The sequence below is a fragment of the Epinephelus lanceolatus genome, chromosome 10 (genome assembly GCF_041903045.1).
Source record: "Epinephelus lanceolatus isolate andai-2023 chromosome 10, ASM4190304v1, whole genome shotgun sequence".
Classification (NCBI taxonomy): Eukaryota; Metazoa; Chordata; class Actinopteri; order Perciformes; family Serranidae; genus Epinephelus; species Epinephelus lanceolatus.
Genome location: NC_135743.1, coordinates 34325723 through 34343881, shown reverse-complemented (window position 1 = coordinate 34343881; position 18159 = coordinate 34325723). Strand labels below are relative to the sequence as shown.

General features: G+C 41.5%; 1 protein-coding gene across 1 annotated transcript in view; it reads right to left on the bottom strand.

The window, feature by feature from the left end:
* The window catches only part of me1 (malic enzyme 1, NADP(+)-dependent, cytosolic), a 109976-nt gene that overhangs the window by 52267 nt on the left and 39550 nt on the right, over window positions 1–18159 (bottom strand). Inside the window, exons 2-3 of the mRNA XM_033641716.2 lie at window positions 16914–17047; window positions 10799–10948 (exon numbers count right to left, since the gene is read on the bottom strand). Of these exons, the coding sequence (XP_033497607.1) occupies window positions 10799–10948; window positions 16914–17047 (284 nt within the window). The remainder of the gene's footprint in view (window positions 1–10798; window positions 10949–16913; window positions 17048–18159) is intronic.

Genomic DNA, 18159 nt, shown 5'->3' with positions numbered 1-18159 from the left:
TTTGGTTTGGTTTTTCCATTCAATCCAGGGAACAAAGCTGGATTTAACAAATTACTGAGGCATTTTCCACATGTGATGGTAGTGGTTTGTATTAGTATGCGTACTATTCAGCAGGTTAACACTGATCTTTCCACATTTGACGCTTAAATGTAAACTCTCTCTAATGTCTCCGTCTTTCTCTTTCATGCACAATATTTGTGTGATAAACTCCTGAGTGTGGGGGAATCCCTCCCTGATTTTTTCCACTGATGGAGAGGTGGGGATTTTGGAACTGTCATGGCAGGAAGACAGTTCATCCAAAGTTATGGCTGCACCACTGCTCTCCCCACACTATGTATCTGTGTGTAGCAGAGCCTTCTTGAAGGCATGTCAATAATGGAAACGGTAATGACCTTGTTGGCAGTATCCAGCTTGTGTCCAAGAATCTGTCCACACATCAAGATCCCACCTCTGATGGTATGTGTGACTCTCCATTTACCCCACATACATACAGAACATATACATTACACATGCTCTGCATTACATCACACTGGCTGCTACGAGTCACATAGGAATGAGGCCAGCAGCATGAAACGACTCTGAGGAGTTGGCGACCCTCCTAAACTAGCTCTTGAGAAGCCACCTCCAACATGTGTTTTGGCACCCAAGCATTTCAGCCTTGACAGGTGTAACAAAGATATGATATAGTTTCATTTCAATTTGTAGTCTCTTTGAGGATTTATAGGGTCCCTGCTAGAGTAATTGTGAGAAAAGATAACATCGTTAAAACATATAGAGCACATACGTACAAAGTGGTGGAAGCGGCCAACATCTGTAAGCACAGGGTTATTCCATGAGGCATCGTATTTAACTCACCAACCTCTCCCACTTCTAGGTTTTATGGCTCAACCATAGTTTCTCAAGGCAGGGAGATGAAAGTTGCATCCACCCCAGCTGAGGTTATTACTGTAAAGGAAAGTTCTGGCAGTTCTTTCACTTGACATTTAGGCCAAATTTTCTTATGTACTCTACTCTTTAGTCATTCTGTATTTTCCCTCTTATTTCTAATGCACTGTGAAATTACAGCCATTAGAGACAATCTACCCTTGTTGCCAACTTGTGTAACATATGCTGGATGAATTTTCTGCTTCATGCTGCTTAGACACCTTAGGGTTTACTTTAAAACTACAAACCAGGCTGAGTGTGATTCACTCAGATTGTCAGATAAGCTTCATGAGATGATGAGCAAGTCGTATTTTCCAGTGTGGGCTGGTGAAATATTACTATCGCACACCAAACTGTAACAATTGGAGATGGTGTGGGGATAGCAGCCAAACAGAACTGTGCTCTGTAATTTTGCCCTTGGTGGGGAAGGAGAGTCTTATATTAATGCATCATTCAGCAGCTCCAGTGAAGTCAAACTGAAATCACATATTAGAAGGAGGAAAAAGGACCTTCGGGGAATTATTAGAAATGTTCCCTTTGGCGTCATCCTCCAGAAGGGCGTGTCAGCGTAGGTTTGATTGAGAGCTTGCAGGCTGAGCCCCAGTGATCGACAGCTAAAACCTGCCAGGTAAGGGTCACGTAACCGATGAAGACTGAAGAAGGCATCAGAAGGCTCACTTATGTTAGCCTTATTAGCTTGTCTGCTTGTAGGCCTACTCTCAACCTGTTCCCACCTCCAGACCATCAAATACCGACATACCTTTGTCATGCCCTCTTGGCGTCTCAAAGGCTACCAACACACAGGGCACCCTTTAGCATCTATATGTGTGAGTAGTCACATATACATGCTAAAGGGTCAGGGTTAGGTTTAGGCAACAAAACTAATTGGTTAGGTTTAGAAAAAAGATCATGCTTTGGCTTAAGATACATAGGTCTGTTACAGGGTTATGGTTAGATATAACAAAACCTGATGTAATTAATTTGTCACATGAGTGATGTAACTATGTGATGTCCATACGTAAGTTACGGCAAAACAATATTGACTTTTGGCTTCACATGGGACACAAACAGCGTTCTCCTGGGCGAAAGTCCTGTGTCGGTTTGATGCATCCTTCCACCCTCTGCATACTTTCTTGTTTTTTATACTACATCAGTTGCTGTCAGTGTCAAATATTGCTGTTTACAATGGAGTTACTTGAATGTCAGCTGCGTCACATTAAGATGCTAAAGGGTTCCTTCAGCATTGGGATCACAAGCCAAGGGGGTGTAACAAAGTGATGTTATTTGACAACTTGGCAAAGAGAATGGGATGATGCTGTAGGAACACTGAAGAAGAGGTAATTTTATCTGTAAGACAAGAGTCCTCCGGAAAGGAAGTCTCTTGTGTTAATCACCTTGCCTTACTTTTTAATTCTTTTTCAGGTCATCTCCACTTGGCACTGTTGTGTTTATCAGCTATAATATTGAAGAGTGAGGACCACGGCAATGTCTAAACAGACCAAGGTGATATTCGCTGGTATGCGGTGTATAGCAGGCTGGTGTCTGCCAATGACAGAACACTGACATTACTGCTTTATTCAGATATGATTCAAGATGAACTAGAATTAGTGGGCAGTCAAGATTAGTGTCATCAATTCAGTATATGACCAAATGTCTTCCCTTCTGTTCCTGAGATATGACGTTGAGCAATGGCCAGCAAAGTGTTTTTTGTCAAATACTATGTTGTCACAGTAATTCTGTGTGATTTTTATTCTTTACTACCCTCACACAGATACTTTACTACCTGATACATGCACTATAAAGTCTAATATAATTATGATGATACAGGTTAATATTGACAACAATTGCCTTACACAGCCAGCGCACACATTAGCCTCCACTCTTTGGGGTCTGACGAGGCTCAATAGGCCAATATGCATTTGATAGGGTCAGGGATATTACTTCGAAAGTGTTCTCCTTCGATGAACATCGCAAACCCTCTCTGCACCTGAGTGGACAAATGTGCCAATTAAAATGTTATCCTCAGACTGCTATTCTGCTAATGCTGTCATTCAGTCTACTGGGTTAATTTTTTTGTCGAGACCTGAGGTGAATTGTGCATCATTTCAGACCTACAGTTCTCAGTTAAAAGAATTAGGCTGGCAGTATTGTACTATTTTCATTCTATAAATCCATATTTGTAATTATATTTATTGTCAGCAAATCCCATGAACCAACATGGCTATGCAAGGCTAAGGTTAAGGCCCTGTTGACACCTGGAACTATAATATTGAAGAGTGAGGACCACGGCAATGTCTAAACAGACCAAGGTGATATTTGCTGGTATGCGGTGTATAGCAGGCTGGTGTCTGCCAATGACAGAACACTGACATTACTGCTTTATTCAGATATGATTCAAGATGAACTAGAATTAGTGGGCAGTCAAGATTAGTGTCATCAATTCAGTATATGACCAAATGTCTTCCCTTCTGTTCCTGAGATATGACGTTGAGCAATGGCCAGCAAAGTGTTTTTTGTCAAATACTATGTTGTCACAGTAAAGATGACCTTTGAACTTCTGGAACTAAAATGTCATCACTTAATCAATTTATCCCATTAGACATTTGTGTGAAATTTCGTCATAATTAGCATAAAAATTATGGCCAAAAGTATGTTTTGCAAGGTCACAGTGACCTTGACATTTGACCTTCAACCACCAAATTCTTATCAGTTCATTCATGAGTCCAAGTAGATGTTTGTGCCAAATTTGAGGGAATTCTCTCAAGGCCTTCTTGAGTTATCATGTCATGAGAATGGGATGTACGGATAGATGAACAGACAACCCAAAAATATCATGCCTCCAGCCACAGCTATTGCCAGCGTGAAGGCATTAAAATGGTACAGCACACACATCTGCTGCACCACATATCCAGTTTAAGTTGGAGTTAAATAAAATATCAAAGAGTGATCAGAAAGAGAAACACGGATGTGAAAATGATGATTTTGATGCTTATTTGCATACTATGCCACACCATTCTCAGGGTTTATGTAATGTTGTTTATAGCAGTTGCTCAAATTTAAAATCTAAACATGATTAACAGCAGGTCAGTCGATTAAGCTGGGACCTGACAACCACAGCGTTCCCAGACCCTGACTGGATCCTGACCAACCAGCGTCTGACTGAAGCCAAACATCTCCAAGGTGAAGTGAGACGGTGACAGAGACTGCCAGGGAGGCTTTTAGGTTGACAGCCCTCAGCCCAACCAAAAACCCTACATGAGTATGTTTGCAATGATTTCATGGCTGTTTCTTAGAGACACAATGGAACAAACTTTAAAAATTTTCACTTCAACAGCCAAATCCAACCACCTTGCTCTCCGGCCGTGCTCCACCACTCTAAGTCATGGAAAGTTAGGGCAGTTTGAATGAGCAATGGTCCCTGGTAGTGCAGGTCACAGACAATTCAGCCAGGTAGTCTTAGTCAAGTAGACAGTTATTTAAAATATAGATTTAGTTTGATTACTTTCCATGTTTACACAGTAAACTGTAACACTGCCGTGGGTTTATGTTGGGTATTAGCTGATACATTCATTTATTATACATGGAGATACTACAGGAAAACTGGAGATACAGTCCACTGTGCCCTTAAGTTTCTTTGCTTTCACTGGCTCCAAAACTTCCTCGGACATGAGCTCTATATTGTTATACAAGGCCCTCAAAGTCCAGGGTGGAATTAATCCCAAATGTTTGCCACGTTCCTCATGAGGTCAGTGTAATTCCAAACCATCTCTCTCCTCCCTACTTCTCCAGTGCTGCTCCAATTCAACACAGGCATATTCTGAGCTTCTCTCATGGTCTACCAAGGAGCAGAAATGCGGTAAACAAATACATCAGCAAAAGTCATGCAATCAGTCATAATCAGGAAAAAAAATATCTCTGGGCTCAAGTGATGTGGAATCAGTGGTTGTTTCTCATTCATGGTTTTGAGCAGGTCAGCGCGGTTCAATAATCATGTGTAGATTAATAATCCAGAAGACGAGGCTATTTTCTACTTGCCCTGGATGCTCATCAATCCAGATGAAATACTTTCCCTCACACACTTGCAGCGTAACACTGTGTGTGGGCCACAACGGGGTGAGATCACAGCTCAGAAGCCCCTAATCTGCAAGGTTAGAACACTTCATCATCCAGCATGTGCCACTTCAGAGGTGGCTAAGGCAGTTTCATCTGATGCCTTTCATTAGGCCTTTATAACCTCCTGCAGCTCCCCCTCTGGTTTCATCAAAGTTCAGCTTAACAAGACCTAAGCATGGCTCTCTTCAGGTTATATTACAGTACATCCTTTGGGCAGTAGAATCAAACAGCACTTTAATTCTGTGTGATTTTTATTCTTTACTACCCTCACACAGATACTTTACTACCTGATACATGCACTATAAAGTCTAATATAATTATGATGATACAGGTTAATATTGACAACAATTGCCTTACACAGCCAGCGCACACATTAGCCTCCACTCTTTGGGGTCTGACGAGGCTCAATAGGCCAATATGCATTTGATAGGGTCAGGGATATTACTTCGAAAGTGTTCTCCTTCGATGAACATCGCAAACCCTCTCTGCACCTGAGTGGACAAATGTGCCAATTGAAATGTTATCCTCAGACTGCTATTCTGCTAATGCTGTCATTCAGTCTACTGGGTTAATTTTTTTGTCGAGACCTGAGGTGAATTGTGCATCATTTCAGACCTACAGTTCTCAGTTAAAAGAATTAGGCTGGCAGTATTGTACTATTTTCATTCTATAAATCCATATTTGTAATTATATTTATTGTCAGCAAATCCCATGAACCAACATGGCTATGCAAGGCTAAGGTTAAGGCCCTGTTGACACCTGGAATTATAATGTGTCTTGGATGAACAGATCACAAATGAACAGCTCTAAGTACAGGTGTAAATGCACCCGATGCCTTCCTGCTATGACATGCTTCTTTCAGCAGTGTGTTGGCTGTGTCCTGGGCCACACAGAAGGATAAACTACTCAGCTGATGCCCTTGCCTACCTGATTCTCTGCCTGACTGGCAAACTTTCTGTTGCTGCTGTTACACGGGTTAGACACAGCACTGAAAGCAGCAAATGGTCAGTTCAACTTCTGCCCAGTTAGCACAAGTTAAGACAGTAGCAGCTGTAATCTGTCCAAACAAACTCACACAGACACCAAAACGTCCTGATGCTGTCAAAAAAACACATTAATAACAGTTAGGTAATGTTAGCTGTGTGATGCTAACAGTTAGCCTGTCACTGTGTGTGTATTGGCAGACTCATCAATTGTCCCCCATACGGAGCTCACAATCCTACAGCAGTAGTCTCCTATTATGTTGAATGAACTGTTTATTTGCATAAAGAGCGGGGAAGAGAGATTCAATCACATGTGGTCACTCAAGATGCATGTGGAGACGTATTCTATTGCCAGGTGTGAGCAGACAGACTTAGAGCTGTCCACTTGGGATGGGATCACCCAAGACGCATGTTTATACTACATCTAAACAGGCTCAAAATCTCAGTTACAGCCCCTTCACAACATGAAATTTGCAGTTCATATGAAATAGACAGGCAGGAGGACCCATGGGCTAAACACTATGGCAGAAAAAAAAAGAGAGCATCTGGACACTTCCCTGTCCTGTCTCTAGAGAGTTTAAAAATGCCTATGTCTTACTTTCCAGCTTCTGTCAGACAGCTGTAGAGTCGCTGACCTTTGACCTCTAACAAGGAATCCTCTAATGGGCTACCAATGATCATCCATCTTCATCCTCAAGATGGATAGGCTTGTGTCACTTACCTCAAGAGCTCCTTGAACAAGCAAACTCTTACTTTAAAAGGGCCTATTACAAGTTTATTTAGACACTCGGTAGCAGTGCACCACAGAGCACGGTGACACTGGAAATGATTGAAGTGCACTTAATTACTTTAACGTAATACTTGGGATCATTTTTCTGCTACAAGCATTATCATTTATCACAACTGAGTACTTTCAGCTGTCAAACAAAGTACACAACCTACATTTATGGTGAAAACAGAAACAAACTTTGTGTGATGAGACAGACCAACTTTCTCTGTTAAACACTGTGTCCGCTCATGAACTTACAAACCAATAAAAGTAAGCATGTCCACTAATCTTCTGATGATGTGAATGTGTTCCTTTTTCCAGCCCTCTTTCCTCCCTCGGCCCCATCTATAGATCAGTGAATCAGCAGTGTTTTGACACTTAATGGGGCTTGACCTTTGGCCTCTGGTACAGAGCCTGGTGTCGAAGTGTTTAGTCTTCATGGAGCAGATTAGCTGGTAAAGTCAGGCAAGACAAGGAAAGGCTGCTGCTTCCACACAGAAAGTCTTTATACCTGAGAGCCAGTGATTAGAGACCTAATCTGCTGCTGTGGTGGTCCCACTGGAAGACACGCACACACACACACGTACAGTGGCATTAGTAATCCATTACATCTATTTCTAGGAGGTACTGGTGAGTAAATGCCCTGTACACTGGATTTAGAAAAAAAATAATATTTTACTTTAGCTATGAGCTGATCGTAAAACAAGATAGAGTCTACAGCCATGCCAATTATAGCTCTGTGAGGGTATACTCAGACACATTCATTAACTAAATGCTAATGCCTGCATGCTAACATACTCACAATGACAATGCTTGCACGTTGCACTACATCATAGGCAACTGAACTTGCTTGAAACCGGGGGGATAAATGTTTCTCTAGGGTGTAAAGGGAACCAGGTAAAGCACAGGCACTTGCTTCAGTGAATTAAAGTCTCACAATCCTTACAGTATCATGTTTGTGTAAAGTAATGCCTGCTGTCTGTAGATGATGATAAATTAAGTCCATTACACCAGCTATGGGGCACGTACCACACGGCAACTTTTGTAGTTAGGGGTCACCAACAAACATTCTAGAAAAAACTACCAGCAAGTCAGACCCACTCAAACAACAACAGCACTATCATTTAAGTACAGTTTATTAAACTAGCTAGATAGCCACTTACATTAACCCACAGCATGTCTACTGGCTTGCACAAGACACAAGAGCCAATGCAATGATGGGAGTGAGGAAGGCAGATGAGCCGACTGACATCCAAGTCTTAATTGGGGGGATCAGAGACCTTCAATTCCCCTGTAAATTTGAACTCAGCTGGCATATCCCTCCAATATCTGTTGATGAATTTCACTCAAACCCACAAAATGGTCAAAACTATGCATCCTCTGGGAACCATGAATATATATGTATGGATGTAATCTCATGAATGTCTATAAATATTACTGCCATCCTTCCAATAGTTAATGAGATATTTCAGCCTGGACCAAAGAGGTGGACAAACCGATGGCTATCCCTACAGCCACCTCACTAGCATGGCTAAAAACAGAGACAATACAGATTCAATAAATGCAGACTCATATATATATCATGGTCTTATTCAATTCCCTTTTATCAGACATGGCAAGTGGAGAGACGGAGTCTGGCAGAAAACCTGATCCGTCAAAGACAGTCGGCTGTGTCCCTGGTGTACTCTGCTAACTGACCCCCTGATGCACATTTCCTAGAGGCCGAACTCCCAACCCCAGGGCCTCTGGCAGCACGTCCTGGCCCACTGTGCTGCGAGACTGAGGGAGTGTATAAAATGACTCCTCCAGCCAGCTCAGTGTGAGAGGAAGGGACGCATGCTAAGAATATTTTCCACATATTTCTGCAGGGATGGGGAAATGGAGAGCTGTTGGAAAACAAAGTTATGTGCATGGGAAAACTTGGGTTATTTTAAATGTACCCAAGGTAGGCATTTGTAATAAAACTGCCTGGGCAAAATTCAGAAGAGTGGGGTTTCACAGCTTATCAAAAGCATTTGTGGTGGTAATAGAAATAAAGTCATTGTGAAAGAATTGTTCAGAAAATCCTGGCACTGCTGAAGAGCAGATATATGATAGTGAGAAATACCAGGAGTGACATAACTTTGGGATACCATTCCAAAATAGTTACTAGCGCTTTCAAAAACCATGCTAAATCATGCTCTTGTCAAAATTGTGCTTATTTTGTTAAAATTTCAGCCAATGGCAATCACCTCTAGTGAAATGCCTGCTGAGTACCAACAACAGCTAACCACTGTAGGTTGCTGTGGCTCATATGTATCCTTTTAAGTCCTTGAAGGAGTCAGTGATTATAGCTAACAGAAGTGAGTGAGTGTAAGAGCATACAAAGAACTGTTGACTAGGGTGGTCTTTCTCCTATCAGTCTCATTAGAGTAAAAACAAACCCAACACTTGTAACCTGAGAAAGGTTAAATGCAGGGAGGCAGGGCCAAGTAAAACAGAGCGCAGCCCTGAATGCAGCACTGGGAATAAAAGTCCTATCAACCTAATATCTATTAGTAACTGCTTAGGGAGTGCTGCTGTCAGATTGGGAGAGACTTGGACTTCATGAACCTATTTGAGGGAAAACAGATACCAGCAGAAAGGTGTGCGTGTGTGTGTGAGACAGAGAGTGAAAGTGTGTTTACAGTAGACAAGGAGAAGAAACCAATGATCGGCTGTCTGCAAGGAGCAGAGCCAGATCCACTCAAGGTGAACCCTAAACTGATTTTTGCAGCTTACAGTGGTTTGCCTTGAGCTGAGCTGTCTGACCAAACTCAAGCTGAAATGGCTACCGCAACTTCCAAGTAACATACTGTACACATGCACACATGCTTCAAGAGTCCTTGAGCTTTTGGTTTGATTGTAATTCATCACATCATTGGACAATCTGCTGTAGTTTTAGTAGGCATGCTTCTAGACATAAAGACTTTTAAGTCTGTCAATTTAGTGGAGCCTCAGGCAAAATAATGCCCCCCAAAGATCACAAAACTCCTGCCTTTGATATTACAAAGAGAACTAGCCAAAAAGCCTGCTGTTTGCATGTCAGCCTGTTCATTTTAAAACCAAATCTGCTGCCTGATTTAGCTTTAGTTAGCTGTGTTGGCCAAGTCTGTCTGAATGCATTCACTGACAGTGAAAGCAGAGATGTTTGGATAAAGAGTTGATCACAATCAGCATTTCTCTCCCTCCAACAGATGAAAGTATTTAAATGCGGAAGTTTTTCATATCAAACATTTTGTTTTTGACAGCTCTGGGGAAAAAAACATTAAGATTTTAACTGAAATCCACAGTCTGGTTGTAAAAGTTTAAATCCAACTAACATTCTGATCAACAAACTTTAATTCCATGATTTCTTGTGTTTTATAAAACTCCAAAAAACTTAGCCAGAAAAAAAATGCAGTGTTCCCAGCCCAGCTAGCAAGACCTCAGCAAGAAACTATTGCACTTCATTGTGTTTTGTAGTTAGCAATACACCTACTTTTCCACCTCAGCCAAGTGTAAACATTTTGTATGTAAACATTACAATCTTTCAAGTCTATTTTTGCAATTTTTTGGCATCTCTTCTCATTTTTTTGTAGAGAGATGCCATGGCAGTGATGGCATCTTGGTTACTTTCACCCTCAACTCGCATTCATTTATATATATCTTTAGCTGACAAACATTTATATATGAATATATATGTCTGTCACCAGGCAGTGCTTTCCAGCGTACTATATGTGAGAAAAAGCAGCCTGAAGCAATGAAATATTGGCACCGCACAGTCAGTGGTTGACAATACTTACTGATATCAAGTGCCGTAACAAAAACAATAATACAACCAATATCATAAAACACTTAATAATTGAGTAGTGAAAGACTGACTGGGTGGGAACAGAGACCAGCTTCCTCTTGGCTTACTGCCTGTTCAAAGCAGCGGGAAAAAAGAGGATTTATTTTGCACTGCAACTTGGCAATGCACTTTTATAATTCATCAGTGTGTGTGTCTCACCTCGGTCTTCTAAATATCAGGCCATATTGCTGGCAGGCCAGGCCCACAGTGGGGGTGTAGATGATGGGCATGAACCTTTCGATGTCTGACATTAGCACCCGATAGAACAGTTTCTCGTTGCGGTCCTGGAGCCCCATCAGAAACACATATCTGGGAGTGACAGGGAGGAGCAAGGAGGGAAACACAGCATGTTAATCTTAAACATCTTGAGGACTCATACCTGCTGAATGGAAGAGGGGTTTATTAAAGTCAGATGTTAAATCCTGAGTGTTTCTGGAGGAACTGCAAGGAACACTTGAAAGAGAGTTTGTCAGAGAAAAGAAAGTTATGTTCCAAATGATTGGAAAAATACACAGAATAAAAATCTGCCATTCAGATAGCCTACACAAGCTCTTTGTTCTGTAGGTTGACCGGGCACTAAATGGTTTGCATACAACCCAAATTAAGCAGAGCACGCCAGAAAGGGCTCTATTCCTAATCAGAGAAGTTTCCATAAAGCCAAGAGCACAAGGTGCCTCTTGTTGAGGGGATAAAAAGCATGCACGCCCTCCCTGCTATAGATTAGGCTACAGCAGCTGCACAATGCACGGTGGTGACAGTTGCTCTTGAGGAGCACTGTTTTCATATTGGTGAACTGCATTAGTTTCTGCCACATGCAATTTATCACATGAAGGGTTTTTGTATGCCTTACAGTATGGAGCTGAAATACATTTTGCCATAGACTGACACCAAGCATATGTCCCTGTTTCTAACTGTAAAAGTACAAAAAACTAGGGATGCACCGAATATTCGGTAACCGAATATATTCCACCGAATATTGCAAAAAACCACACATTCGGTATTCAGTGGAATAAGTTAAAAGCAAGGCCGAATAATAGTGGCGTGTTTTGATAACGCAATCAAACAGCGTGCCGTGACCGGCGGAGTAAAATGTCGGCAGTCCGCCTGTCACGGCACTCGCATTTGTGACTAAAAATAGTTTTGAGCAAGCAAAATAGGCTTAAATCATTCAGCACGCTGTGCGAGCAGCCTACAGATTTCAACCACCAGCAGAAACGAAAGGCGAATCCCACAGATTGTGGGTTGAACGGTGGTCACAGACACAGACAGTAATGTAGCCTATTCCTGTCAAATACGGCGGCCATCGGCTTACCGGCGACGGAGAATTCGGCACCAATAATATCCTCTTCTTGGCGTCATGACTGCCCAAAAGTACCTGGACAGCCGAGCCAGCCGAACACAGGTATGTGACGTGTCAGAGGAGAAACGAGCCGTTCACGGCCCACAAACCTCACCGCACTTTAGGGACTGTTCGTTACTTATGAAGGGACTTATCAGAGGAGGAGGGTGGCTGGTTGATTTTTATTTTATTTATTTATTTTATTTCAGTCCCCCCTATGTTAATCACTTATTGATGCTGTTTTTGAAGTATGAATAAGTCAATAAGTAATTTATTCCATTGAAATATCATTGATGTATTATAGAAAAGTGATTTATCTTTTTATAAATGACAAAAGGCACACCTGCCTCATTTTCGCTGTGGTATCCTGATAGTATTCAGAACCATGATATTTTCATTGGTATCATACAGTGGGTTCCAATATTAGTACCCTGACAACACTTATCTGGAGGGGGTTCATCTGTAAAAACTAATGAAAAACTAAACAACAATATTCGGTATTCGGTACTCGGTATTCGGCCAAGCGTTTAATATTATTCGGCTTCAGCCACAAATTTTCATTTCGGTGTATCCCAACGAAAAACATTTGTTTGTTTTTGCGTGAAAGGTAATTTTTGTGTTTGAGGGAAATTTGACAAAAAAAAGAAACTATTTTTTTTTCCAGAGCTTTCAACCACATGTCAAACTCCTCAACTGATAGAGTTTACTGAGTCGTCATGGAGTCAGCCCATGTGATGACAACTGTGCTATCTCCATGAAACTGAGCAAACTCCATCTACTAGGAAAGACGATGAAATGTGGAGAGCTAAGAATAAATTCTGATGTCAGCCTGTATCAATGGTGTACATGATGAGGTCCCGTAGTCAGAGCATTATGTCTCTTGTTAGGATAGGACGAACATCATTACAAAACAGTGTAAATGTCATATTCTCATTGTATATTATAGCTCATACTAATGATTAATCATTTGCAACATTGTGTGCGATGAGTACTTCACTCCCTCATTTGAATCACAATAAGGGTTTATGAGAAACAGATTTCAAAACAGATAAAAATAAATAGAGACAAGATAGAGTCGAAACAATAGATAATTACTATAGAAAATTAATTCATCATTCAGACAAGAACTATTTTGATAAGAGATTCATTGTTTAGGTCATTTTTCCAGGAAACATTGGCCGATCGGGATGTTATCAGCCCATGGAATAGTCATTATCTGTATAAGCCCCTAGATATGGGTCAGTAGGGGGCCTGCGCAACCTACTGGTGGGTTCAGAAGACCGTCATTGGGCCATTCAATGGGTGTTACTAGTTCATAAGGTTTCACTTTCACTTTCCTCAGGCACCAAAGCAACATTATGGTTACAGTAGGTTTAGAAAATGTTCAGGGTTGGGTGTAAATATTGGTTTCACATTGGAATCAAACCTGTCTTCTGGGTGAAAGTCCTGTGTCTGAATATGCTATTTTTTCTTGTCTTACTTTGTAGTGAAATGAATATTTGGAGGTTTTAAGAAGTGATCTTGGGCTTCAGAAAACTGTGATGGACATTTTACATTATTTTCTGACCCTTCATGGACCAAACAATAAATCGGCAATTCGAGAAAATTATCATCAGATTAACTGACAATAGAAAAATTGTTGGTTGCACATCTTTACTTTTAGCTCCCAAAAGCATCAAGATGATTTTCTCAGACTTTAGAAACCTTCCTTCACAGCCATAGACTTTAGACAATGAACAATGATGTTAACATTATACAACTGCTTTCATAGGCAGAGTGAAAGCATGTTGTGACAAGTAAACTGATCTTAAAATAGGTGATGTGCCCCTTTAAGAATGAAAATTAAGGACATCGCAAAGACAAGCTTTTGATGACTTCACTTCGCACTGTCAATCAGTTGCTCTGACTCAGCAAACAAAACTATAATTAAATCCCCACATCAAATCCTAACATATTACAGCAGTGTGCCATTGTTTGATTTTATGCTGGCAGACATTAAGGGAGCTTTCTTTCTCCATTCTTAACCATAAAAGGCGTGTGCACTGCCCGCACCCAGGAAACAGGAATATTTACAGTACACACTGCTTTATAAAGCAGGATCCACGCTGACTTACTGAGTGCAGTGTTTCCTTTAAAGTCAACCTGCTGAAGCAGCCAGGACACAATCTATCTGAATCTTGATCTGTTTTAGCATGAGTGATCTGCTGGCTTCAGTGGTGGCCCCAGAAATTTTTCACAGGGGGGTCACTGAAAATCTCGTGGTGGCACACCAAGACCAAAAGCCAAAATTAAATTTCAGGAATTCTATTACATTGTTGAAGTAAATAGGCTAGTTGAAGGCTATGTCAATATGAAGAGTTAAGGAATCTCATACTGATATACTATTATTTTACGGTGATATTACCAATTTTCTTATGTGTATAGACTAATACCGGTGCAGTTAACATTGTGAGTTCCAGAAAAATCCTGTTTTCATATGTTTAATACATATTAGGGCTCATTTATACTCCCTTTAAATACAAAAATCGATAGGTCAGTTTCATGTGCTGTTAAAATCATTTCCCGCATACTTCCATGCATCCCTCATGATAGCATAAATACAGGAACTAGACGGCACTTGATGGCAGAACAACAAACAAGGCGACAGTGAAGGAGGTTGTAATAATGCACCTTTCATCGAAGCAGCGTTGTAGACCCCAGAGGTCTTTGAGGCCATTAAAACTATCACAACACGTGGACGGAGAATTCTTTTCACTATTGTACCAATTTGTTCCGTTCTGCCATTTTTTAAAATGTCTTTGATGTCTCCTACAGTCATATCGCACCTGAACTATGCTACACTGCTCCCACGAGCTCCAGTAGTACTGCCCTGTTGTTTACGTATCTGTAACCTTTTAGAAAACATGCAGAAATGCTAATAAAATGAACGCAGAGAACGGACAGAAGGCTCCATCCGTGTCCATTTACGTATCTAATGTTGAGCGTAAATGAGCCCTTTCAATTCATTGTTCTTCAAATAGGCTACTTTCTCTTAGAAAGACAAATATACAGCTTTAATTTCAATGGGGTACATTGATTGTAAGGAACAAAACCTTTACTGGGAAGAAGTCATTAGTTCAGAGACTTGTGGGTACCAACATGATATCTTGAGGTGAGAGTTCAAGGCAGGGGCGGACTGGGACTGAAAAACAGCCCTGGACTTTGACTCGGCCCAGCCCACAACAACCGGTGCACATATGGTATGCGCTTCCTTCTTCTTCAATTTGATTGGCCGGCGGGCTCATAGATATCTATGGGCCGGCTGGCATCCAATTTAAAGGCTGCCACCTAGCAGACTGGACGTGGAACAGTAGATTATCAGGGAGAAAAAGGAAAAAAACAAACAAACAAAAAAACAAAACGGTGATGACTGCATGGCGGCTGCCGGCCGTCCTGGAGTACCAGCCGTTCTGTGATTCTCCAGAACCTCCAGATGGCCAGTCCGCCCCTGGTTCAAGGGACTCTGTTGAAAATGACCATGCTAGTTGTTACCTCGCCCAAATTTAGACTTACTTTGGGGTGTTATTTAGCCCCCTGCCCAATAAGCTATGCTGACATTATTGCAACTTAGCTTAAAAAAACTTAGGCACCACATCCTCTTAAAGACACTAATGTCAGCCTCCAATTATTTCCGGTGAGGGTGGGGGGATGTGGTAGTGGGCCCCCCCACCCCCCCCCCACCCCCTCCTTCATGGTGCCACTGGCTGGCTAATTTTAAGCGTGTTACTGCTTTCTAACAACCTCACTGTATATGAGGCCTTAGCTGCAGCATTTTATATACTGCAGTATTTCAGTTGGCAATGCCTTTGAACATCCACTTCCTTTGTTAACTACACAGTCACAGTGGGTACTTAAGTCACTCCATCATCTAAGATCATTAATTCACGTGCTTACAGCGCTGTTCTCTGTGCTGAAAATTTGTCACAATAATTCAAAAATACATCAATTCCACTGAAAGAAAATATGTCTAGAGTCTAGATATCTGATTAAAATAGAAAAGGTTATGGTCGTAAAAAATAAATTACAGCGTCCAGTAATAAATACCAAAGAAGGATTCAGAGTGGGGGAACAGACTGTAAGTAAACACAGCAGGTTTGAGCAATGGCAGGCAAATAGCAGTCCTTAATCCACGGGACCAAAGCCCAAAGCTGGAACGCACTTGAGGCCCAGAGATAGATTGTCAGTGACTGTGAGAGGGCATGGGAATGGCAGTAACAAGCTCATAATGACTGTTTTTAGCTGTCGATGTTGCTATGGTGGAAAATGGTCTAGTTCCTGTTGACCCTAAATCCTGTCTCACAAGCAACTCACTCATCCCTGACATCGGGAGTGACAGCTGATGGAACGGCAGACTGAGAGCTGGAGAGTGGAATACAGGGCAATTTCACACTGATAATATTCTGCACTCCGCATATAATTCAAAACAGTAAAACAGGCTACGGCTTCAGAATGAGGTCTGATCCTGTTGATCAAAGAGCCCAGACTGAGGCATGAGGCGAATCATTACATAATGCTAACAGCTAAGACTCCTAAGCATCTAATGGAGCATGCAAAACTGAGCTGAAGTTTTCATTTGGTCGCTGCAGAGGTTATAAAAACACTCATGAAGGAGAACAGGGAGGAGACGGAGAAATGGGGGGGGGAGAAGAGTGTGGAGATCTGTTTAGTAAAATATACAGTGTTCGGAGATGGATGTAGATCTCTGAGGGCTGATAGCTAATCTGCCTCTCAGTTTTGAAGGCTTCCAGATGTAGGATCAGTGTACACAGAGGCAGGGGAATCCTCTGGGGAATCCAAAATTCAGCTCTACTGATTTGAAGGTGATAGAAGATAAAAAGATACTATGTCATGGTAGTGAGTAGAGGTTTCTGTCTGTGTTATGAGTGTAAGCCTCACCTGTCCAGGTCGTCTCTCTTCATGTCGAAGTTCTTGAGCACCCGGAGCAGCTGGACGTCCTGGCTGATGAAGCAGGGAGGTAGCAGGCCGTGGATCCCCAGCTGGAGACGCTCCTCCAGGGAGAAAGCCATGCCCTGCAAAAACACACAAACCACCTCCATTATCCACCACCATCTAACATATACAGCCACATCATCAGTGGGCTAAGACCACAGGGGGTTCTTCAATCATAATTAAGGAGAGGAAATTCTTATCCACTGAGTGTCCACTGTGTTTTCCCAGTAGATTTTGTGTCTGAGCCAGTGACCCTTCATATTCTCAGGCCTGACTCAGTAACCTTTAAGTGTCTGACTACCCAAGACTGACAGATTGATCTGAAACACAGGAGTCTTATGCGTAATCACACTTGGCAGGTTGTGGTGACTCGGGATCAGTCAATGCAACTGATCTTCTTTGAAGTTTGAAAAGATAGTAAGTCCAAGATAGATCCATTACACAAGTTTTGGTATCTAATTCCATGCTGATGGATGAACTGTTTCAGTTTGACTGTTGTCATTTAATGCTTTCACCACTTGTTATGTCTTTCGTGTGGTCAATTTATGATCCATAAATTGACCACTTACTAAGACATATCACTATCAAGTATATTGAAATAGCAGTTAAAGGAATATTTTTTTAACAATATAATCAATTAATAACATAAATCCTCAGGCTCCTCAGATAGGTACTGTTCCTAAGGCAAAGCAGCCGTCCAACGATTTAGACGTTAAATCTAACAAGCTCAAAATATATCTGCGGATTGAACTTAACAGCGAAATGAGCTGTTCAAATTGTAAAGTGTAGGTTGCTGCACCTTTTAACCTGCTGATATTACAAAACGTCAACTTTAAGTCACCACTCAGATGGTGTTTCTCTCACAGTAGGGAAAGAGGAAGAATACAACATGGAGACAAGAGGGAGCCACCAAAAAGTTTAGAGAATCATAAGGGGTGTGATGAAATGTAATCTGAGGAGAGATTTGCAATTCAAGGTTCAAAAGTTATGCAGACCTCTACCAGGTGATTTTAGTTGCAGTACTGCTCTTGGCCACAAGGATAAAGCAGTGGTGCCATATCTGAGTTTTGAAGGTGCTGGTAGGCATTTTTTTAATCATCAGACAGAGCTAGGCTAATTCACTGCCCCCTTTTCACACTCTTTATGCTAAGCTAAGATAAGCATCTTCCGTTTAACAAACAGCTATGAGAGT